Genomic DNA, 19761 nt, shown 5'->3' with positions numbered 1-19761 from the left:
GTATACATTTCAAAGTGAAAAATCTGAGACAGTGTAATTACATTAGCATTAAATTGCACGCGTTTGAAGTCAAGGAAGTGATATTGCAGGCTGGCTCAGTGCTGCCCCCCTCTCACAGATTAACTCCAGTTAAAGGCCGACCAGGGTACTGCAGGCTGGCTCAGTGCTGCCCCCCCCTCTCACTGATTAACTCCAGTTAAAGGCCGACCAGGGTACTGCAGGCTGGCTCAGTGCTGCCCCCCCTCTCACTGATTAACTCCAGTTAAAGGCCGACCAGGGTACTGCAGGCTGGCTCAGTGCTGCCCCCTCCTCACTGATTAACTCCAGTTAAAGGCCGACCAGGGTACTGCAGGCTGGCTCAGTGCTGCCCCCCCCTCACTGATTAACTCCAGTTAAAGGCTGACCCGGGTACTGCAGGCTGGCTCAGTGCTGCCCCCCTCACTGATTAACTCCAGATAAAGGCCGACCAGGGTACTGCAGGCTGGCTCAGTGCTGCCCCCCTCACTGATTAACTCCAGTTAAAGGCCGACCAGGGTACTGCAGGCTGGCTCAGTGCTGCCCCCCCCTCTCACTGATTAACTCCAGATAAAGGCCGACCAGGGTACTGCAGGCTGGCTCAGTGCTGCCCCCCTCACTGATTAACTCCAGTTAAAGGCCGACCAGGGTACTGCAGGCTGGCTCAGTGCTGCCCCCCCTCTCACTGATTAACTCTAGTTAAAGGCCGACCAGGGTACTGCAGGCTAGCTCAGTGCTGCCCCCTCTCACTGATTAACTCCAGATAAAGGCCGACCAGGGTACTGCAGGCTGGCTCAGTGCTGCCCCCCTCTCACTGATTAACTCCAGTTAAAGGCCGACCAGGGTACTGCAGGCTGGCTCAGTGCTGCCCCCCTCTCACTGATTAACTCCAGTTAAAGGCCGACCAGGGTACTGCAGGCTGGCTCAGTGCTGCCCCCCCTCTCACTGATTAACTCCAGTTAAAGGCCGACCAGGGTACTGCAGGCTGGCTCAGTGCTGCCCCCCTCTCACTGATTAACTCTAGTTAAAGGCCGACCAGGGTACTGCAGGCTGCCACTAGGTACCATGATTATCTTTGAAATGTGTTTTCATTCACACAAAGATCGACCAATTTCTTCTTCGCTATAACGATGCCTGCAGTCTCACGTTCGGCCTTGAACTTTGTGGCTTTAATGAGAAAGGGGGGGGTTTTCAGTCGTTCTCACCTGGCCAGACGACAACATCCTGTCAGAAAGCGCTCCAGGCTGGATCATTGGCAGGGCGTGGACATTAACACCCGCCAAATACATATAATATAAATACAAATAAATAAATAAAATGATAAATATATTGGTAGTTAAGAATGTCTCTTTCACCAGCCACGTTGGGCGGGTGGTTATTCTGCAAGGCGCTACGAATAAAAACAGTCCCCCCCCCAAAAAAAAAACGAAGTAATGAATGAACACGTGTGAGTCGGGTTAGAATGCTGCAGTTTTTTGGGTTTTCAAAGTGTTTCTGCCGTTTTGTTTCATTAGATGCTGATCGCACATAGAAATAGAGATCCCAGATCCCCCCCCCACCCTCACACTGCCTGACAGGGGGAGATGTGTGCAATGATAAGACTCGTTTTTGGAGGCGCTAGGCACGCACAGGCCTTAAAAGTCGGTCTAATTTACTGGAAAGTTTACAAAGTGACACTTTGTCCTTGTGTTTCTTGGCTATTTACATTGTTTTGTTCACCAAGCTCCGTTGTTTTTTTTCCCCCCACGTTAGTTTGGGAGTCTGCTGCTTCAACTGATTGTGAACGCGAACGCCTCAGTCAGTACCCTAATCTCTCTCTCTCACACACACACACACACACACACACACACACACACGTGACAGGCCTCGACCTCGAGCGGTCCCGTTAGCTCAGGGCAGCTAAACATTGTCTCTGATATTTTTATTAAAAGACAAAAAAAAGTAATTAAGTTCAGTAATATACCACATTACTTCATACTAATACATTTCTGGGTTTTTTAATGTAATTATGACGAAACAAATATTTTGTCTGGTAAAAACTAATCTGAGTGGCTGGTAGACCAAAAAGTTTATTTTAAGCCCTGATCAGTGGTGATGGAGGCTGGCTCAGTGAGGAACAGGACTCTTAGAGCTCCTCTCTGGTAGGAGAGAGAGGGGAGGCCCAGGGCTCTTAGAGCTCCTCTCTGGTAGGAGAGAGAGGGGAGGACCAGGGCTCTTAGAGCTCCTCTCTGGTAGGAGAGGGACAGCGTAAGAGAGGGGAGGCCCAGGACTCTTAGAGCTCCTCTCTGGTAGGAGAGAGAGGGGAGGCCCAGGACTCTTAGAGCTCCTCTCTGGTAGGAGAGAGAGGGGAGGCCCAGGGCTCTTAGAGCTCCTCTCTGGTAGGAGAGAGAGGGGAGGCCTAGAGCTCCTCTCTGGTAGGAGAGAGAGGGGAGGCCCAGGGCTCTTAGAGCTCCTCTCTGGTAGGAGAGAGAGGGGAGGCCCAGGGCTCTTAGAGCTCCTCTCTGGTAGGAGAGAGAGGGGAGGCCCAGGACTCTTAGAGCTCCTCTCTGGTAGGAGAGAGAGGGGAGGCCCAGGGCTCTTAGAGCTCCTCTCTGGTAGGAGAGAGAGGGGAGGCCCAGAGCTCCTCTCTGGTAGGAGAGAGAGGGGAGGCCCAGGGCTCCTCTCTGGTAGAAGAGAGAGGGGGGAGGCCCAAGGTTGCTGGTTCGAATCCACGAGCAGACTAGGTGGAATAAAAAAATATATTGATGTGTCCTTGAGCAAGGCACTGCTTGTGTAAAATCGCTCTGGATAAGAGCATCTGCTAAATGATTTAGACAGTAGGCTAATGGATGGACCATCGGCCCTCTCACACCACTGAGGGAGGCCTCGTCTCTCCTTCCTCGCTCCTTCCTCTCCTTTCCAGCAGGTCAATGACTAACAGACAGCAGCCGCAGCTCCAGCCAAAGTCCATTCTTACTCAGTCAGCAGGTTTAGGGGGGGAAGAAAAAGCCTGTTTTAAAAAGGCCTAACAGAACGGTTGGTTGTTGCTGTCTCATGTTAATAGCATCACGGAGGACGGTTGGTTGTTGCTGTCTCATGTTAATAGCATCACGGAGGACGGTTGGTTGTTGCTGTCTCATGTTAATAGCATCACGGAGAACGGTTGGTTGTTGCTGTCTCATGTTAATAGCATCACGGAGGACGGTTGGTTGTTGCTGTCTCATGTTAATAGCATCACGGAGGACGGTTGGTTGTTGCTGTCTCATGTTAATAGCATCACGGAGGACGGTTGGTTGTTGCTGTCTCATGTTAATAGCATCACGGAGGACGGTTGGTTGTTGCTGTCTCATGTTAATAGCATCACGGAGGACGGTTGGTTGTTGCTGTCTCATGTTAATAGCATCACGGAGGACGGTTGGTTGTTGCTGTCTCATGTTAATAGCATCACGGAGGACGGTTGGTTGTTGCTGTCTCATGTTAATAGCATCACGGAGAACGGTTGGTTGTTGCTGTCTCATGTTAATAGCATCACGGAGGACGGTTGGTTGTTGCTGTCTCATGTTAATAGCATCACGGAGGACGGTTGGTTGTTGCTGTCTCATGTTAATAGCATCACGGAGGACGGTTGGTTGTTGCTGTCTCATGTTAATAGCATCACGGAGGACGGTTGGTTGTTGCTGTCTCATGTTAATAGCATCACGGAGGACGGTTGGTTGTTGCTGTCTCATGTTAATAGCATCACGGAGGACGGTTGGTTGTTGCTGTCTCATGTTAATAGCATCACGGAGGACGGTTGGTTGTTGCTGTCTCATGTTAATAGCATCACGGAGGACGGTTGGTTGTTGCTGTCTCATGTTAATAGCATCACGGAGGACGGTTGGTTGTTGCTGTCTCATGTTAATAGCATCACGGAGGACGGTTGGTTGTTGCTGTCTCATGTTAATAGCATCACGGAGGACGGTTGGTTGTTGCTGTCTCATGTTAATAGCATCACGGAGGACGGTTGGTTGTTGCTGTCTCATGTTAATAGCATCACGGAGGACGGTTGGTTGTTAATGTCTCATGTTAAAAGCATCACGGAGGACGGTTGGTTGTTGCCGTCTCATGTTAATAGCATCACGGAGGACGGTTGGTTGTTGCCGTCTCATGTTAATAGCATCACGGAGGACGGTTGGTTGTTGCCGTCTCATGTTAATAGCATCACGGAGGACGGTTGGTTGTTGCCGTCTCATGTTAATAGCATCACGGAGGACGGTTGGTTGTTGCCGTCTCATGTTAATAGCATCACGGAGGACGGTTGGTTGTTGCTGTCTCATGTTAATAGCATCACGGAGGACGGTTGGTTGTTGCTGTCTCATGTTAATAGCATCACGGAGGACGGTTGGTTGTTGCTGTCTCATGTTAATAGCATCACGGAGGACGGTTGGTTGTTGCTGTCTCATGTTAATAGCATCACGGAGGACGGTTGGTTGTTGCTGTCTCATGTTAATAGCATCACGGAGGACGGTTGGTTGTTGCTGTCTCATGTTAATAGCATCACGGAGGACGGTTGGTTGTTGCTGTCTCATGTTAATAGCATCACGGAGGACGGTTGGTTTGGCCCATAGTGAGACAGGGAGAAGAGGACCGGGAGAACGGTTGGTTGTTGCTGTCTCATGTTAATAGCATCACGGAGGACGGTTGGTTGTTGCTGTCTCATGTTAATAGCATCACGGAGGACGGTTGGTTTGGCCCATAGTGAGACAGGGAGAAGAGACCGGGGAACGGTTGGTTGTTGCTGTCTCATGTTAATAGCATCACGGAGGACGGTTGGTTGTTGCTGTCTCATGTTAATAGCATCACGGAGGACGGTTGGTTGTTGCTGTCTCATGTTAATAGCATCACGGAGGACGGTTGGTTGTTGCTGTCTCATGTTAATAGCATCACGGAGGACGGTTGGTTGTTGCTGTCTCATGTTAATAGCATCACGGAGGACGGTTGGTTGTTGCTGTCTCATGTTAATAGCATCACGGAGGACGGTTGGTTGTTGCTGTCTCATGTTAATAGCATCACGGAGAACGGTTGGTTGTTGCTGTCTCATGTTAATAGCATCACGGAGGACGGTTGGTTGTTGCTGTCTCATGTTAATAGCATCACGGAGGACGGTTGGTTGTTGCTGTCTCATGTTAATAGCATCACGGAGGACGGTTGGTTGTTGCTGTCTCATGTTAATAGCATCACGGAGGACGGTTGGTTGTTGCTGTCTCATGTTAATAGCATCACGGAGGACGGTTGGTTGTTGCTGTCTCATGTTAATAGCATCACGGAGGACGGTTGGTTGTTGCTGTCTCATGTTAATAGCATCACGGAGGACGGTTGGTTGTTGCTGTCTCATGTTAATAGCATCACGGAGGACGGTTGGTTGTTGCTGTCTCATGTTAATAGCATCACGGAGGACGGTTGGTTGTTGCTGTCTCATGTTAATAGCATCACGGAGGACGGTTGGTTGTTGCTGTCTCATGTTAATAGCATCACGGAGGACGGTTGGTTGTTGCTGTCTCATGTTAATAGCATCACGGAGGACGGTTGGTTGTTGCTGTCTCATGTTAATAGCATCACGGAGGACGGTTGGTTGTTGCTGTCTCATGTTAATAGCATCACGGAGGACGGTTGGTTCTGGCTCATGTTAACAGCATGAGACCGGGAGGACGGTTGGTTTTGCTGTCTCATGTGAACAGCATCACGGAGGACGGTTGGTTTTGCTGCCTCATGTTAACAGCAGAACGGAGGACGGTTGGTTTGGCCCATAGTGAGACAGGGAGAAGAGGACCGGGAGGACGGTTGGTTGTTGCTGCCTCATGTTAGACAGCATCACGGAGGACGGTTGGTTCTGGCTCATGTTAGACAGCATCACGGAGGACGGTTGGTTTGGCCCATAGTGAGACAGGGAGAAGAGGACCGGGAGAACGGTTGGTTGTGGCCATGTGACACATGTAAATAGGATCACGGAGGACGGTTGGTTTTTGTCCCATGTTAACAGCACGACGGAGGACGGTTGGTTTTGCTGTCTCATGTTACAGGAAGAGGACCGGGAGGACGGTTGGTTGTTGCGTCTCATGTTAGACAGGGATAACGGAGGACGGTTGGTTGTTGCTGCCTCATGTTAGCAGGGAAATAGGACCGTGGAGGACGGTTGGTTGTTGCTGTCTCATGTTAGACAGCAGCAGGAGGACGGTTGGTTGTTGCTGTCTCATGTTAATAGCATCATGGAGGACGGTTGGTTTGGCCCATAGTGAGACAGGGAGAAGAGGACCGGGAGGACGGTTGGTTTGGCCCATAGTGAGACAGGGAGGGTTGAGTGTGTGGGTTTAGGGCCCATAGTGTAGCCAGTCTCTCTCCTGCTCCAGCCCTGTACTCTTGACACACAGCCCCACCCAGCCCAGCAGGGCTAAAGTTCAGCTGGAACCATCGGCCCCTCCTTCCCAGAGCTGGCTGCTCCAACATGTGCGTTCTCTCCTCTCAGTCAGTCCCTCTCTACAGGCTGGATTCTGGACTGACCTCAAGTTCCCCAAATCCCCTCTGACCAGCAGCGCTTTCAACTGCACGGTGAAACCAGACAGCAATACAGAAACACTCTGACTACAGAGCTGTCGTTAGTAGTAAACATTACATGAAATGTCGTCCAATACTTGTTCAGCGAGTCAGAGGCAGCAAGTTGTTGTGCCAGACACCAAGCAACCTGAGTCGTGTGGCGGCCATCTCATCAACACAAATCATTCATATTTCCTGATGTTCAGAGATAAACCTGACACATGTGAGAAGGCATTAAAACACTCAATAGCTTTCCTGGCTTCATTATGATCTTTCAACAACAACAACAACAAAAAATGGCGTCAGCCAATTGTGAACATGTTCTCTCTTTATCTTGTACCGGAATAGCCCTAAAACGATCCTTATTGATATGAAGTGTCATAACACCCCTAAAACTATCCTTATTGATATGAAGTGTCATAACACCCCTAAAACGATCCTTATTGATATGAAGTGTCATAACACCCCTAAAACGATCCTTATTGATATGAAGTGCCATAACACCCCTAAAACGATCCTTATTGATATGAGGTGTCATAACACCCCTAAAACTATCCTTATTGATATGAAGTGTCATAACACCCCTAAAACTATCCTTATTGATATGAAGTGTCACAACACCCCTAAAACTATCCTTATTGATATGAAGTGTCACAACACCCCTAAAACTATCCTTATTGATATGAAGTGTCATAACACCCCTAAAACTATCCTTATTGATATGAAGTGTCATAACACCCCTAAAACTATCCTTATTGATATGAAGTGTCATAGCACCCCTAAAACTATCCTTATTGATATGAAGTGTCATAGCACCCCTAAAACTATCCTTATTGATATGAAGTGTCATAACACCCCTAAAACTATCCTTATTGATATGAAGTGTCATAACACCCCTAAAACTATCCTTATTGATATGAAGTGTCATAACACCCCTAAAACTATCCTTATTGATATGAAGTGCCATAACACCCCTAAAACTATCCTTATTGATATGAAGTGCCATAACACCCCTAAAACTATCCTTATTGATATGAAGTGCCATAACACCCCTAAAACTATCCTTATTGGTATGAAGTGTCATAACACCCCTAAAACTATCCTTATTGATATGAAGTGCCATAACACCCCTAAAACTATCCTTATTGATATGAAGTGCCATAACACCCCTAAAACTATCCTTATTGATATGAAGTGCCATAACACCCCTAAAACTATCCTTATTGATATGAAGTGTCATAACACCCCTAAAACTATCCTTATTGATATGAAGTGCCATAACACCCCTAAAACGATCCTTATTGATATGAAGTGCCATAACACCCCTAAAACTATCCTTATTGATATGAAGTGCCATAACACCCCTAAAACTATCCTTATTGACATGAAGTGCCATAACTTGTGTGACCAATAAAAAATAAGGAGAAATTGGACATCCTTGTTTAGTTCCGCATCTAATGTTGAATCTCTGAAGTTTCATGGGATAATTTAACAGAGCTGTTACTATTATTGTAAAGTGTCTTAATTATATTGGACCAAAACCCCCCCAAAAATCGAAGAGTCTCAAAAAAATTAAATAATAGCTGCAAATAAATAGTTGGGCTTTCCTACAATGTTCTTGTATAATATCTTTGGCATCCATCTTGAAATGATCCTCTTCCAACAGTCTACTATTGAGTTTCCAATAACTCTTCAGTTTATTAACTTCAGATCCATTCATATTGAAAGATAAGAATATAACTTTATGATCAGTAAGAATTGGATGGTTCAATAGATACCTTGACTACAGTGTTATCTAATGAATTAGAAGTGAATTCAGTACCCAAAACCATACCACCATCTTTTGCTGTTAATTGTCAATCTGATGATTTTCCATTTCTTTTTTGTTCTGGAAGTTTCCATGTAACATTAGACAAGCTAGTTTTTGAGCTAGCTGGCGGATATGGCTAACTTAATTGTTTTAGAGGTGAATAACTTGCAGAAAGTTATCAATTACTTTGGTAAACAAACTAAACCATATTCATACGGGGATTTATGACCTTAGAAATGATCAAATTGTCATATTTGGGTAAGAAAATCCAATAATTCCTTCAGCTACCAAAAAAAATGTATCTGCACTGACTCTGCTCAGGATTGTTTTCTTGTTGGAAGGTGAACCTTCGTCCATGTCTGAGGTCCTGAGTGCTCTGGAGCAGGTTTTCATCAAGGATCTCTCTGTACTTTACTCCGTTCATCTTTGCCTCGATCCTGACTAGTCTCCCAGTCCCTGCCGCTGAAAAACATCCCCACAGCATGATGCTGCCACCACCATGCTTCACCGTAGGGTTGGTGCCTGGTTTCTTCCAGACGTGACGCTTGGCTTTCAGGCCAAAGACTTCAATCTTGGTTTCATCAGACCAGAGAATCTCGTTTCTCATGGTCTCAGAGTCCTTTAGGTGCCTTTTGGCAAACTCCAAGCGGGCTGTCATGTGCCTTTTACTGAGGAGTGGCTTCCATCTGGCCACTCTACCATAAAGGCCTTGATTGGTGGAGTGCTGCAGAGATGGTTGTCCTTCTGGAAGGTTCTCCCATCTCCACAGAGAAACTCTGGAGCTCTGTCAGAGTGACCATCGGTTTCTTGGTCACCTCCTTACCAAGGTCCTTCTCCCCTGATTGCTCAGTTTAGCCGGGCGGCCAGCTCTAGGAAGAGTCTTGGTGGTCCCAAACTTCTTCCATTTAAGAACGATGGAGGCCACTGTGTTCTTGGGGACCTTCAAGGCTGCAGAATTGTTTTGGCACCCTTCCCCCAATCTGTGCCTCGGTACAATCCTGTCTCTGAGCTCTACGGACAATTCCTTCGACCTCAAGGCTTTGCCTTTCGAAATCATGTCCAATCAATTTAATTTACCACCGGTGGACTCCAATCAAGTTGTAGAAACATCAAGGATGTTTAATGGAAACAGGATGCACCTGAGCTCAATTTACAGTCTCATAGCAAAGGGTCTGAATACTTGTTTTCGCTTTCTCCTTATGGGGTATTCTGATGTCATTATGGGGTATTGTGATGTCATTATGGGGTATTGTGATGTCATTATGGGGTATTGTGATGTCATTATGGGGTATTGTGATGTAGATTGTTTGTAGATTGTTGAAGATTTAAAATAAAATATTTTATCCATTTTAGAAAAGGGCCGTAACCAAATTTTGAAAAACTTCAAGGGGTCTGAATACTTTCCGAAGGCACTGTATGTGCGGTGTCCCTCAGGGCAGTTGCCTTGGGCTGTTACTCTTTTTTTACAAATGATTTGCCCCTTGTCTTAAAAGAAGCTAAAATGACTTTGTATGCTGATGATTGCACACTCTTCACATCAGCACCTACAGCCAGTTAGCTCACAGACTCTTAGCAAGGAGTTACAGACAGTGTCAGAATGGGTAGTTAACAATAAAATTGGGTTAAAATACATCAAAAACCAAAAGCATTGTATTTGGTTCAAAGCCTTCTCTTAGACCAGTGGTCACCAACCTTTTCTGAGTCAAGATCACTTTAAGTAAAAATGCAGGTCGAGATATACCGCTCAACATTAACCAATTAAAAACAGCAATGAGGTTTGTGCAGTAGGCTACATGCCCAATACATTATCACTGCACATTGACTATGCTCAGTAGGCTGTAGGCCCAATACATTATCACTGCACATTGCCTGAGGTTCTTACCAGCAGTCTGCCCTGTGTGTGTCTGTCTGAGCTCAGGTTCTTACCAGCAGTCTGCCCCTGTGTGTGTCTGTCTGAGCTCAGCTTCTTACCAGCAGTCTGCCCTGTGTGTGTCTGTCTGAGCTCAGGTTCTTACCAGCAGTCTGCCCTGTGTGTGTCTGAGCTTCTTACCAGCAGTCTGCCCTGTGTGTCTGAGCTGAGCTGAGCTTCTTACCCGCAGTCTGGGGCGGGGCACCAGCGGCAGTCTGGGTCGGCCACCAGCCATCGCCTCAACATGAACTCCTCGTACTTCTCCATGAGGGGCTGGTCTCCCAGGATGATGCGGATGTCGTGGGGGTTGAACCTCTCAGAGCACTCTGGACAGCTGATGTTGACGCGCGACTCACTGATCTCTATCCGTAAGTATTGGCGCAGGCAATCAGCACAGGAGCGGTGGTGGCAGGTCATGATGTCTGGGAAACTGTCCCGAGAGTGACGTAGAAGGCACAGAGGGCACTCGAGCAGCTCTCGACCCCGGGAGGAAGAGGAGGAGGAGGAGGAGGAAGAGGACGCCCCGAGGGAGGAGGAGGTGCAGGCAGCTCCTGCTACTGAGAAGGCAGAGTTCTTATCGTTTAGCATGAGGTCTGAGTGGGTGCCGTCTGTGCTGGCGATGCCATCCACCCCTCCTTCTCCTCCTCCTCCTCCTCCTCCTCCTCGGAGCTCCTTGGACTTCCTCTTGGGGTCCCGGCGCCGTCTGAACAGGTTCCCCACGGACAGGCGTCTCTTCTTGGGGGCCTTCTTGACGGAAGGCAGGCTGACTGAGGAGGACTGAAGGTCCCGGTCAGAGTCCATGGTTTGGTGCTTCTGAAGGTTCATCATGTCTCCAGAGGGATTCTGGGGGGGGCGCTGCCCAACCCCTCACATGGACAGGGTTAGGGAGGCCGGGGGGAGAGGGGAGAGGGGAAGGGGGACAGGTGTCTAGGGAGGCACGCAGGGTTTAAGCCATGGTGGTTGTCGTCAGTCCTTTCCTGGGTCTTCGGGGCTCAGAGGGGCTCCTTGTTCTGTCAGTCTGAGGAGAAACGAGACGGAACAAACTGTTAATAAATATTAAAAACACCAAGCATCTACGTCCCCCGCTACCGTCCAGCGTACCGTCCCCCGCTACCGTCCCCCGCTACCGTCCAGGTTACCGTCCCCCGCTACCTACCGTCCAGCGCACCGTCCCCCGCTACCTACCGTCCAGCGCACCGTCCCCCGCTACCTACCGTCCAGCGCACCGTCCCCCGCTACCGTCCAGCGTACCGTCCCCGCTACCGTCCAGCGTTACCGTCCCCCGCTACCGTCCGGTCCGTCCCCGCTACTGCCGTCCAGCGTACCGTCCCCGCTACCGTCCCCCGCTACCGTCCCCGCTACCGTCCGCTACCGTCCAGTGTACTGTCCCCCGCTACCGTCCAGCGTACCGTCCCCCGCTACCGTCCAGCGTACCGTCCCCCGCTACCGTCCAGCGTACCGTCCCCCGCTACCGTCCAGCGTACCGTCCCCCGCTACCGTCCAGCGTACCGTCCCCCGCTACCGTCCAGCGTACTGTCCCCGCTACCGTCCCCGCTACCGTCCAGCGTACCGTCCCCCGCTACCGTCCAGTGTACCGTCTCCCACTACCGCTCTAGTGTACTGTCCTCCGCTACTGTCCAGCGTACCGTCCCCCGCTACCGTCTAGCGTACCGTCCCGCTCCCCCGCTACCCTACCGTCTAGTGTACCGTCCCCGCTACCGTCTAGTGTACTGTCCCCGCTACCGTCCAGCGTACCGTCCCCGCTACCGTCTAGTGTACTGTCCCCCGCTACCGTCTAGTGTACTGTCCCCGCTACCGTCTAGTGTACTGTCCCCCACTACCTACCGTCCCCGCTACCGTCCCCGCTACCGTCTAGTGTACCGTCCCCCACTACCTACCGTCTAGTGTACTGTCCCCCACTACCGTCTAGTGTTTGTTTCTTTCATCACATTCCCAGTGGGTCAGAAGTTTACATACACTCAATTAGTATTTGGTAGCATTGCCTTTAAATTGTTTAACTTGGGTCAAACGTTTCGGTTAGCCTTCCACAAGCTTCCCACAATAAGTTGGGTGAATTTTGGCCCATTCCTCCTGACAGAGCTGGTGTAACTGAGTCAGGTTTGTAGGCCTCCTTGCTCGCACACGCTTTTTCAGTTCTGCCCACACATTTTCTATGGGATTGAGGTCAGGGCTTTGTGATGGCCACTCCAATACCTTGACTTTGTTGTCCTTAAGCCATTTTGCAACAACTTTAGAAGTACGCTTGGGGTTATTTGGGATTCGATCTAGCAACCTTTCGGTTACTGGCCCAATACTCTAACCACTAGGCTACCTGCCTCCCCACCATGAAGAAAATGCCATTCATTATCCATCACGTTGCATATCTCTGCAGTACAGATCAGGGACCCAGGATGCCATTCAGTTCCAGGGTGTAAATCCACTTAACTTAACGTACTTCAATAACAACAAGAGATTAGTTGACAGTGAATGTGTGATGTCATAGCTGACACCCCACTCTTTCTGCTGAGAGTTGAATCTTCATTTCAGAGCAGACGTGAACACAAACTGGAGGGAGATTATAACAGAATTATTATTATTATTATTATTATTTTTTTTTAACAAAGTCTTCCACTAAAATGTGTTTTTGTAAAATGTTCAATATGAATTGTTAAAAGTAATCATTGTGCATAGAGTTGTATGATTTTTGTTCAACTTTAAAAATCAATGTTTTTTTGTTTGGCAGACATTATTATTATACATTTTTTTTTTAAAGGTGCACTATGTAGAAATATCTCCATTTCCTGGTTGCTAAACTTCTAATATTTCACCTAATTTTCAGTTTGTGACAAAACAAGCAATGCATAATATAGATAATCATTGTGCCGTCTAAAACCGCTGTGAAATATATTTTCCGTAACCGTATCATAGTATTCTCAGCTGGTGTACAAAACCGAAAGTAAAAGACGGCAAAAAATGAACTTAAGAACAGGAGGTATAGAAATAGCGCACATAGAAAAGATCTACGGCTTCTTAGAGACTTGCTTTCAATGAGAATGACAGATCTATAAACACACATTTCTATGTGAATTTGGTCAGGTCGCCCAAAAAAGTGACACATTGCAGCTTTAAGTGACACATCTGATCCTCAGAGCAATTCCTTTACTGTGGGATTACCCTATAGTCCTCTACTGTGGAATTACCCTATAGTCCTCTACCGTGGAATTACCATATAGTCCTCTACCGTGGAATTACCCTATAGTCCTTCACTGTGGAATTACCCTATAGTCCTCTACTGTGGAATTACCCTATAGTCCTCTACCGTGGAATTACTCTATAGTCCTTTACTGTGGAATTACCCTATAGTCCTCTACCGTGGAATTACCCTATAGTCCTCTACAGAACAGCCTTCTGAGGAGAAGAGCCCTCAGATCTTCCTCCAGGATATTACCTCCTAACCATTGTGCAGTTCCTCCTTTAGGGCTCTGAACCCTAACGACTACGGTGAAATAACACAAGAGGTTTCTCCCCCCCAAAAAAACGACGAGTGAGAGAAGGACAGTGCTTTTCCAAAAAGGAGAGAGAATAGAGGATATTGCATTATTGTCAGATTGTCCTGACAGCTGTACTGGTTGGTATGTGTTCATCACCAGGGGCAGATGTAGAGTAAGTAGTACTGTGTTATTCTGATGAGGGGGGGGGGGGGGAAACAGGTCAACTAGCTAGCCCGTCTCCAGACAGAGACAGGGTTTCAGTATCCTCGCAGAACGAAACACTCAGCCCATCTGGATAAGAACTGAAATCAGCAGAGAGGAGTTTATTCAAACTCCTCACACAGCTTTATTAAGACGATAGATTAGAACCAGCTGAGCACAGGCCTGAGAGAGAGAGAGAGAGGGGGGAGAGAGAGAGAGCGAGCGAGAGAGACAGGGGGAGAGAGACAGGGGAGAGAGAGAGACAGGGGAGAGAGAGAGACAGGGGAGAGAGAGAGACAGGGGAGAGAGAGAGACAGGGGAGAGAGACAGAGAGAGGGGGAGAGAGACAGAGAGAGACGGAGGGGGAGAGAGGGAGGGGGAGAGGGAGGGGAAGAGGGAGCGAGAGAGAGGGGAGAGAGAGAGAGAGAGCGAGAGAGAGAGGGGGGGAGGGAGGAGAGAGAGAGGGAGAGAGGGGGAGAGAGAGAGAGGGGGAGAGAGAGAGAGGGGGAGAGAGAGAGAGAGAGAGAGAGAGAGAGAGGGAGGGGGACAGAGGGAGGGGGAGAGAGGGAGGGGGAGAGGGAGGGGGAGAGGGAGGGGAGAGGGAGGGAGGGAGGGAGAGAGAGGGAGCATGCTGTGTTAATTAAAGGGGTTCCCGCTAGATAACACAGCCACAAGGTAGGTGAGGAGCATGCTGTGTTAATTAAAGGGGTTCCCGCTAGATAACACAGCCACAAGGTAGGTGAGGAGCATGCTGTGTTAATTAAAGGGGTTCCCGCTAGATAACACAGCCACAAGGTAGGTGAGGAGCCTGCTGTGTTAATTAAAGGGGTTCCCGCTAGATAACACAGCCACAAGGTAGGTGGGGAGCCTGCTGTGTTAATTAAAGGGGTTCCCGCTAGATAACACAGCCACAAGGTAGGTGAGGAGCCTGCTGTGTTAATTAAAGGGGTTCCCGCTAGATAACACAGCCACAAGGTAGGTGAGGAGCCTGCTGTGTTAATTAAAGGGGTTCCCGCTAGATAACACAGCCACAAGGTAGGTGAGGAGCCTGCTGTGTTAATTAAAGGGGTTCCCGCTAGATAACACAGCCACAAGGAGGAACCAGAGCCTGCTGTTTTAATTAAAGGGGTTCCCGCTAGATAACACAGCCACAAGGTAGGTGAGGAGCCTGCTGTGTTAATTAAAGGGGTTCCCGCTAGATAACACAGCCACAAGGTAGGTGAGGAGCATGCTGTGTTAATTAAAGGGGTTCCCGCTAGATAACACAGCCACAAGGTAGGTGAGGAGCCTGCTGTTTTAATTAAAGGGGTTCCCGCTAGATAACACAGCCACAAGGTAGGTGAGGAGCCTGCTGTTTTAATTAAAGGGGTACCCGCTAGATAACACAGCCACAAGGTAGGTGAGGAGCCTGCTGCATACCTGTTCCTTGTTTACGTCACACTTCCTGTGATTGGTAGGACTGTAGCTCACCACCGCCAACACTTGGTCTGGAATGTAATTAGTTAGCCAGCGTGAGCTAGCTACCGAGCTAGCATACGAACTCTGTATGACGTTGAGAAAAAAAAAGTGCATTGTGGGTAAGTTTAGAAAACTTCCGGATATAAATTCATGTAATAACCCGAAAAACACAACTATGTTTGTACTTCTAGGTAACTAAGTCTAGGTTAATAAGTCTAAAAACTCCTTCTTCCTGCCTTTACTCTCCAGACCGCTCCGCTGCCTGTATGTTACTGGAATCCAGTCTTAATCTGCAGCTTAAATAAACACAGGAAAATATGTTTCCCAAAACATGGACGCGTGACGCAGGAACAGCAACGACTAACGAAGCCCTGCGTGCCTCGGAAGATACCATCTAGCATCAGCACCATTCACCATACAACCGCAGGAAGATACCATCTAGCATCAGCACCATACAACCGCAGGAAGATACCATCTAGCATCAGCACCATTCACCATACAACCGCAGGAAGATACCATCTAGCATCAGCACCATTCACCATACAACCGCAGGAAGATACCATCTAGCATCAGCACCATTCACCATACAACCGCAGGAAGATACCATCTAGCATCAGCACCATTCACCATACAACCGCAGGAAGATACCATCTAGCATCAGCACCATTCACCATACAACCGCAGGAAGATACCATCTAGCATCAGCACCATTCACCATACAACCGCAGGAAGATACCATCTAGCATTAGCACCATTCACCATACAACCGCAGGAAGATACCATCTAGCATCAGCACCCTTCAACAAGCTGAGATCTCATCCCTTCTACCCCCCCAGACCTCCCGTCCACCACCTCCCCCCCAGACCTCCCTCAGATACAACAGGGAGGGTTTCCTCCTGACTGACTGGCCCTCAGATACAACAGGGAGGGTTTCCTCCTGACTGACTGGCCCTCAGATACAACAGGGAGGGTTTCCTCCTGGCTGACTGGCCCTCAGATACAACAGGGAGGGTTTCCTCCTGAGTGACTGACCCTCAGATACAACAGGGAGGGTTTCCTCCTGGCTGACTGGCCCTCAGATACAACAGGGAGGGTTTCCTCCTGACTGACTGACTGACCCTCAGATACAACAGGGAGGGTTTCCTCCTGACTGACTGGCCCTCAGATACAACAGGGAGGGTTTCCTCCTGACTGACTGACCCTCAGATACAACAGGGAGGGTTTCCTCCTGACTGACTGACTGGCCCTCAGATACAACAGGGAGGGTTTCGTGGGTTCGATTCCCGTGGGTTCGATTCCCACGGGGCCAGTACGAAAAAAAAAAAAGAAATGTACTACTGTAAGTCGCTCTGGATAAGAGCGTCTGCTAAATGACTAAAATGTAAATGTAAAATGGTTTCCTCCTGACTGACTGGCCCTCAGATACAACAGGGAGGGCTTCCTCCTGGCTGACTGGCCCTCAGATACAACAGGGAGGGTTTCCTCCTGACTGACTGGCCCTCAGATACAACAGGGAGGGTTTCCTCCTGACTGACTGACCCTCAGATACAACAGGGAGGGTTTCCTCCTGACTGGGGGATGTAAGACAGCACCTTTGCTCAGTTACCAGTGGTACTCTGTGGGTCTCCATTTTACAGCCACCCCAGTGGGCTTCAACTAGACCCACAGACAGGCCCATATATGTCGGGTGGTGAGAGAACGCGCCACCCACAGCCAGAGTGGCACGCCAACAATGACCTCTCAGGCTTCTTCTATGGTGTCTGGCAGCGTGAGACGAGGTCCAGGCCGAGAGGAACACAGACCTCCTACACCTTCAGATAAATCCCTTCCAGATGAGGATCAGAGACACTCCAGTAGCCAGATACATCGATGGACGACATAGTTGGGCCCACGAGCTCCAAATGAGGCACCGAGCTTAGATACAGAAACCAGACTGACAGGCCCAGTCCAGAACCACACCGCCCGTGACATAATGAAACCAGACTGTCAGGCCCAGTCCAGAACCACAACGACATAATGAAACCAGACTGACAGGCCCAGTCCAGAACCACACCGCCCGTGACATAATGAAACCAGACTGTCAGGCCCGGTTCAGAACCACACCGCCCGTGACATAATGAAACCAGACTGACAGGCCCAGTCCAGAACCACAACGACATAATGAAACCAGACTGACAGGCCCAGTCCAGAACCACAACGATACCGCCCGTGACATAATGAAACCAGACTGACAGGCCCAGTCCAGAACCACACCGTCGGTGTCATAATGAAACCAGACTGACAGGCCCAGTCCAGAACCACAACGACATAATGAAACCAGACTGACAGGCCCGGTCCAGAACCACAACGCCCCGTGACATAATGAAACCAGACTGACAGGCCCAGTCCAGAACCACAACGCCCCATGACATAATGAAAGTACAGACATATCCGTATCAAACAGGAGAGATTCCAGTGTAAATAGATGTGTCCGTCACAACAGTCCAGGGTTATGGACCAGCAGGCCCCAGCAGGTCCCAGCAGGTCCCAGCAGCCCCCAGCAGCCCCCAGCAGCTCCCAGCAGCCCCCAGCAGATGCTCACAACACTAAACCCCTTAAAACAAACAGCAGACCACAGTCATAACCTCTCTGGAGAGAGCAAAGTGGACACATTCTGATCCCGCTCTGGTCTATTCAGACCTTCTGCACATTCTGATCCCGCTCTGGTCTATTCAGACCGTCTGCACATTCTGATCCCGCTCTGGTCTATTCAGACCTTCTGCGCATTCTGATCCCGCTCTGGTCTATTCAGACCTTCTGCGCATTCTGATCCCGCTCTGGTCTATTCAGACCTTCTGCGCATTCTGATCCCGCTCTGGTCTATTCAGACCTTCTGCGCATTCTGATCCCGCTCTGGTCTATTCAGACCTTCTGCGCATTCTGATCCCGCTCTGGTCTATTCAGACCTTCTGCGCATTCTGATCCCGCTCTGGTCTATTCAGACCTTCTGCGCATTCTGATCCCGCTCTGGTCTATTCAGACCTTCTGCGCATTCTGATCCCGCTCTGGTCTATTCAGACCTTCTGCGCATTCTGATCCCGCTCTGGTCTATTCAGACCTTCTGCGCATTCTGATCCCGCTCTGGTCTATTCAGACCCTCTGCGCATTCTGATCCCGCTCTGGTCTATTCAGACCCTCTGCGCATTCTGATCCCGCTCTGGTCTATTCAGACCTTCTGATCCCGCTCTGGTCTATTCAGACCTTCTGATCCCGCTCTGGTCTATTCAGACCTTCTGCGCATTCTGATCCCGCTCTGGTCTATTCAGACCTTCTGCGCATTCTGATCCCGCTCTGGTCTATTCAGACCTTCTGCGCATTCTGATCCCGCTCTGGTCTATTCAGACCTTCTGCGCATTCTGATCCCGCTCTGGTCTATTCAGACCTTCTGCGCATTCTGATCCCGCTCTGGTCTATTCAGACCTTCTGCGCATTCTGATCCCGCTCTGGTCTATTCAGACCTTCTGATCCCGCTCTGGTCTATTCAGACCTTCTGATCCCGCTCTGGTCTATTCAGACCTTCTGATCCCGCTCTGGTCTATTCAGACCTTCTGATCCCGCTCTGGTCTATTCAGACCTTCTGATCCCGCTCTGGTCTATTCAGACCTTCTGATCCCGCTCTGGTCTATTCAGACCTTCTGATCCCGCTCTGGTCTATTCAGACCTTCTGATCCCGCTCTGGTCTATTCAGACCTTCTGATCCCGCTCTGGTCTATTCAGACCTTCTGATCCCGCTCTGGTCTATTCAGACCTTCTGATCCCGCTCTGGTCTATTCAGACCTTCTGATCCCGCTCTGGTCTATTCAGACCTTCTGATCCCGCTCTGGTCTATTCAGACCTTCTGATCCCGCTCTGGTCTATTCAGACCTTCTGATCCCGCTCTGGTCTATTCAGACCTTCTGCACATTCCTGTGCTGCTGTGGGGGAATGGAGTGACACATGGCCAGGGAATTAGGGCTTTAGTGGGGACAGACAGGGTATTAGGGCTTTAGGGCTTTAGTGGGGACAGGACATTAGGGCTTTAGTGGGGACAGACAGGGCTTTAGTGGGGACAGGACAGGGCTTTAGTGGGGACAGGACAGGGCTTTAGTGGGGACAGGACAGGGCTTTAGTGGGGACAGGACAGGGCTTTAGTGGGGACAGGACATTAGGGCTTTAGTGGGGACAGGACATTAGGGCTTTAGTGGGGACAGGACAGGGCTTTAGTGGGGACAGGACATTAGGGCTTTAGTGGGGACAGGACAGGGCTTTAGTGGGGACAGGACAGGGCTTTAGTGGGGACAGGACAGGGC

General features: G+C 49.3%; 2 protein-coding genes across 2 annotated transcripts in view; one reads left to right on the top strand and one right to left on the bottom strand.

The window, feature by feature from the left end:
- LOC106595325 (E3 ubiquitin-protein ligase RNF19A) overlaps positions 1-19761 on the bottom strand; it is a 66513-nt gene that overhangs the window by 21925 nt on the left and 24827 nt on the right. Inside the window, exon 2 of the mRNA XM_045712133.1 lies at positions 10468-11301. Coding sequence (XP_045568089.1) covers positions 10468-11111 — 644 coding nt within the window. The 5' untranslated portion in view covers positions 11112-11301. The remainder of the gene's footprint in view (positions 1-10467; positions 11302-19761) is intronic.
- On the top strand, positions 11110-12188 carry LOC123732825 (extensin-like). The gene is made up of 2 exons (XM_045712127.1): positions 11110-11163; positions 11418-12188. The coding sequence occupies exons 1-2, from the start codon at positions 11110-11112 to the stop codon at positions 12186-12188; spliced, it is 825 nt and encodes a 274-aa protein (XP_045568083.1).

Source organism: Salmo salar, unplaced genomic scaffold (assembly GCF_905237065.1).
Source record: "Salmo salar unplaced genomic scaffold, Ssal_v3.1, whole genome shotgun sequence".
NCBI lineage: Eukaryota > Metazoa > Chordata > Actinopteri > Salmoniformes > Salmonidae > Salmo > Salmo salar.
Note: the sequence above shows the minus strand (reverse complement) of the source record. Positions and strands in the feature narration are given on the sequence as shown.